This window comes from Drosophila eugracilis, unplaced genomic scaffold (genome assembly GCF_018153835.1).
Source record: "Drosophila eugracilis isolate 14026-0451.02 unplaced genomic scaffold, ASM1815383v1 contig_1213, whole genome shotgun sequence".
In the NCBI taxonomy this organism is placed as follows: Eukaryota; Metazoa; Arthropoda; class Insecta; order Diptera; family Drosophilidae; genus Drosophila; species Drosophila eugracilis.
Genome location: NW_024572000.1, coordinates 44812 through 46403, shown reverse-complemented (window position 1 = coordinate 46403; position 1592 = coordinate 44812). Strand labels below are relative to the sequence as shown.

At 43.2% G+C, this 1592-nt stretch overlaps 1 protein-coding gene across 1 annotated transcript; it reads left to right on the top strand.

The window, feature by feature from the left end:
* Positions 1 to 314: 314 nt before the first annotated feature.
* LOC108111494 lies at positions 315 to 1014 on the top strand. The gene is made up of 3 exons (XM_017221004.2): positions 315 to 469; positions 526 to 740; positions 800 to 1014. The coding sequence occupies exons 1-3, from the start codon at positions 398 to 400 to the stop codon at positions 945 to 947; spliced, it is 435 nt and encodes a 144-aa protein (XP_017076493.2). The 5' UTR covers positions 315 to 397; the 3' UTR covers positions 948 to 1014.
* The last annotated feature ends 578 nt before the right edge of the window (positions 1015 to 1592 follow it).

The following is a 1592-nucleotide window of genomic DNA, read 5'->3' as shown; positions in this document are numbered from 1 at the left end:
AGGCGTTTTCAAATGCCATTAATACGCTAACGGCTTATTGACTATAACTCGAGATGGTGATTAAAAACGTATATTATGACTTTGTGTTTGCACACAATTTGAATTTTGTTATAACTGAGATTATGTGGGAAACGGAAAGATTAGATAACTAATGCTAAGTAAGATCCCAAAGATTCGGGGAAGACTGGTTTTTGTTTGTTTTTTTTTAATAGAATTTAGCTTAGTCTTACAACATTTTAGATCAAGGAGCCAAAGACTAAAAGTCATTTCTACTTCATCTTTCTCCCCTTAGATTCAGTCATTTCTATTCCGGCTTTCGGTTAGGTAACAGATCGGTAGAACAACAACCGGACTAAATTTTTCCAAAAATCATTCGAAATTTTAAAGTTTTCTCAAAATGTCAGACGGCCCGGAATTCAAGTGGGAGTACAGTCATGGAGGTCAGGGCGGAGGACCTAACTTCTCTCAGGTGAGATTTTCTAACTACCTTTGGGCTCAATAGCTAAGGGCCATCATCAAATTTAGATGGGAAGGGGTGGAACCCCTCCTGGAGGCGGTGGTCGTCAGTGGTTACACTCCAACCAGGGAAACATGCAGAACTTTATGCCGGGATCTGGAAACCAGGGACCAGCATCACACCAACTGCACGCTTCGCCAGGAGATCCTTTCGCCTCCTACAACCAAAGCATGCTGAACATGTATACAAACTTCAAGCCCAGCTATGGACATTCTAAACTAGGGTAAATATAGCCAGGAATCATCTTTAACTATTCAAAAATCTGAATCTTGGATATTTCAGACCTGCCACGGTTCAGGGAGTGGGTCAAGAGCTCAGCCCCCAAATGGGTCGTGGAATGGGCAATGGAATGTCTGAATCCATGGGTTTCGATGAGGGCATGAGTTCAGGTATGGGCTCAGGAATGAACCAGGGAGATGAACGGCCTTGAAGGTGGAATGGGAATGAGTTCCATGCAAAGAGGTCAGAGATTGGCCGGTGGCTACTCTCATCGATCAAATGGTGAGGAACTGAACTTCAGAAAATTTGCAGAACTTAATGAAAACCTTTATTTGCAGGTCTGTACGATCCGAACCCTTCACAAAGGCACCGTGGAAGTTGGTTCTAAAAGTCCCCATCAGCCCAAAGATCGGTTTAGTTCCGGGGAACCGTGGTCATGATCTCATGTGGCAATCCATAAAATGTATCTATTAACCGAATAAATCGAAATCTTACGTTAATGAGCGTTTAGAATGGATAAATATTTGGCACATCTATCAATCTGCATGGCCGTTTAATCGTAATCGATATTCAAATCCAGCCGAGGGTCAAACGGAGTCATTAAGGCTGGGTGACCTTCTGCTGCTTTCCGGGTGCTGTGACCTCTGTCAGCAGGGATCTGTATGGAAATCGAAGGGAGGGTGGGCAGGAGTGTCGCAGAAGGGCATAAATTACAAATGCAATGTATTTGTATGTATAAATTATGATGATACTATTAGTTAGCATGTCATTTGGCAGCGGGTCTATAAATTACGGACAGACAACAACTGCAACCTCCTCCTGCTCCCTTTTTGGGACGTTGTGCATCCGTTTTTTC

Bases quoted from the DNA above. Each gene is read 5' to 3' on its own strand.
- LOC108111494 (XM_017221004.2), top strand. From the start codon at position 398: ATGTCAGACGGCCCGGAATTCAAGTGGGAGTACAGTCATGGAGGTCAG. The intron at 470-525 runs GTGAGATTTTCT...CATCAAATTTAG, and splicing joins GAGGACCTAACTTCTCTCAG to ATGGGAAGGGGTGGAACCCC. The intron at 741-799 runs GTAAATATAGCC...TGGATATTTCAG, and splicing joins TATGGACATTCTAAACTAGG to ACCTGCCACGGTTCAGGGAG.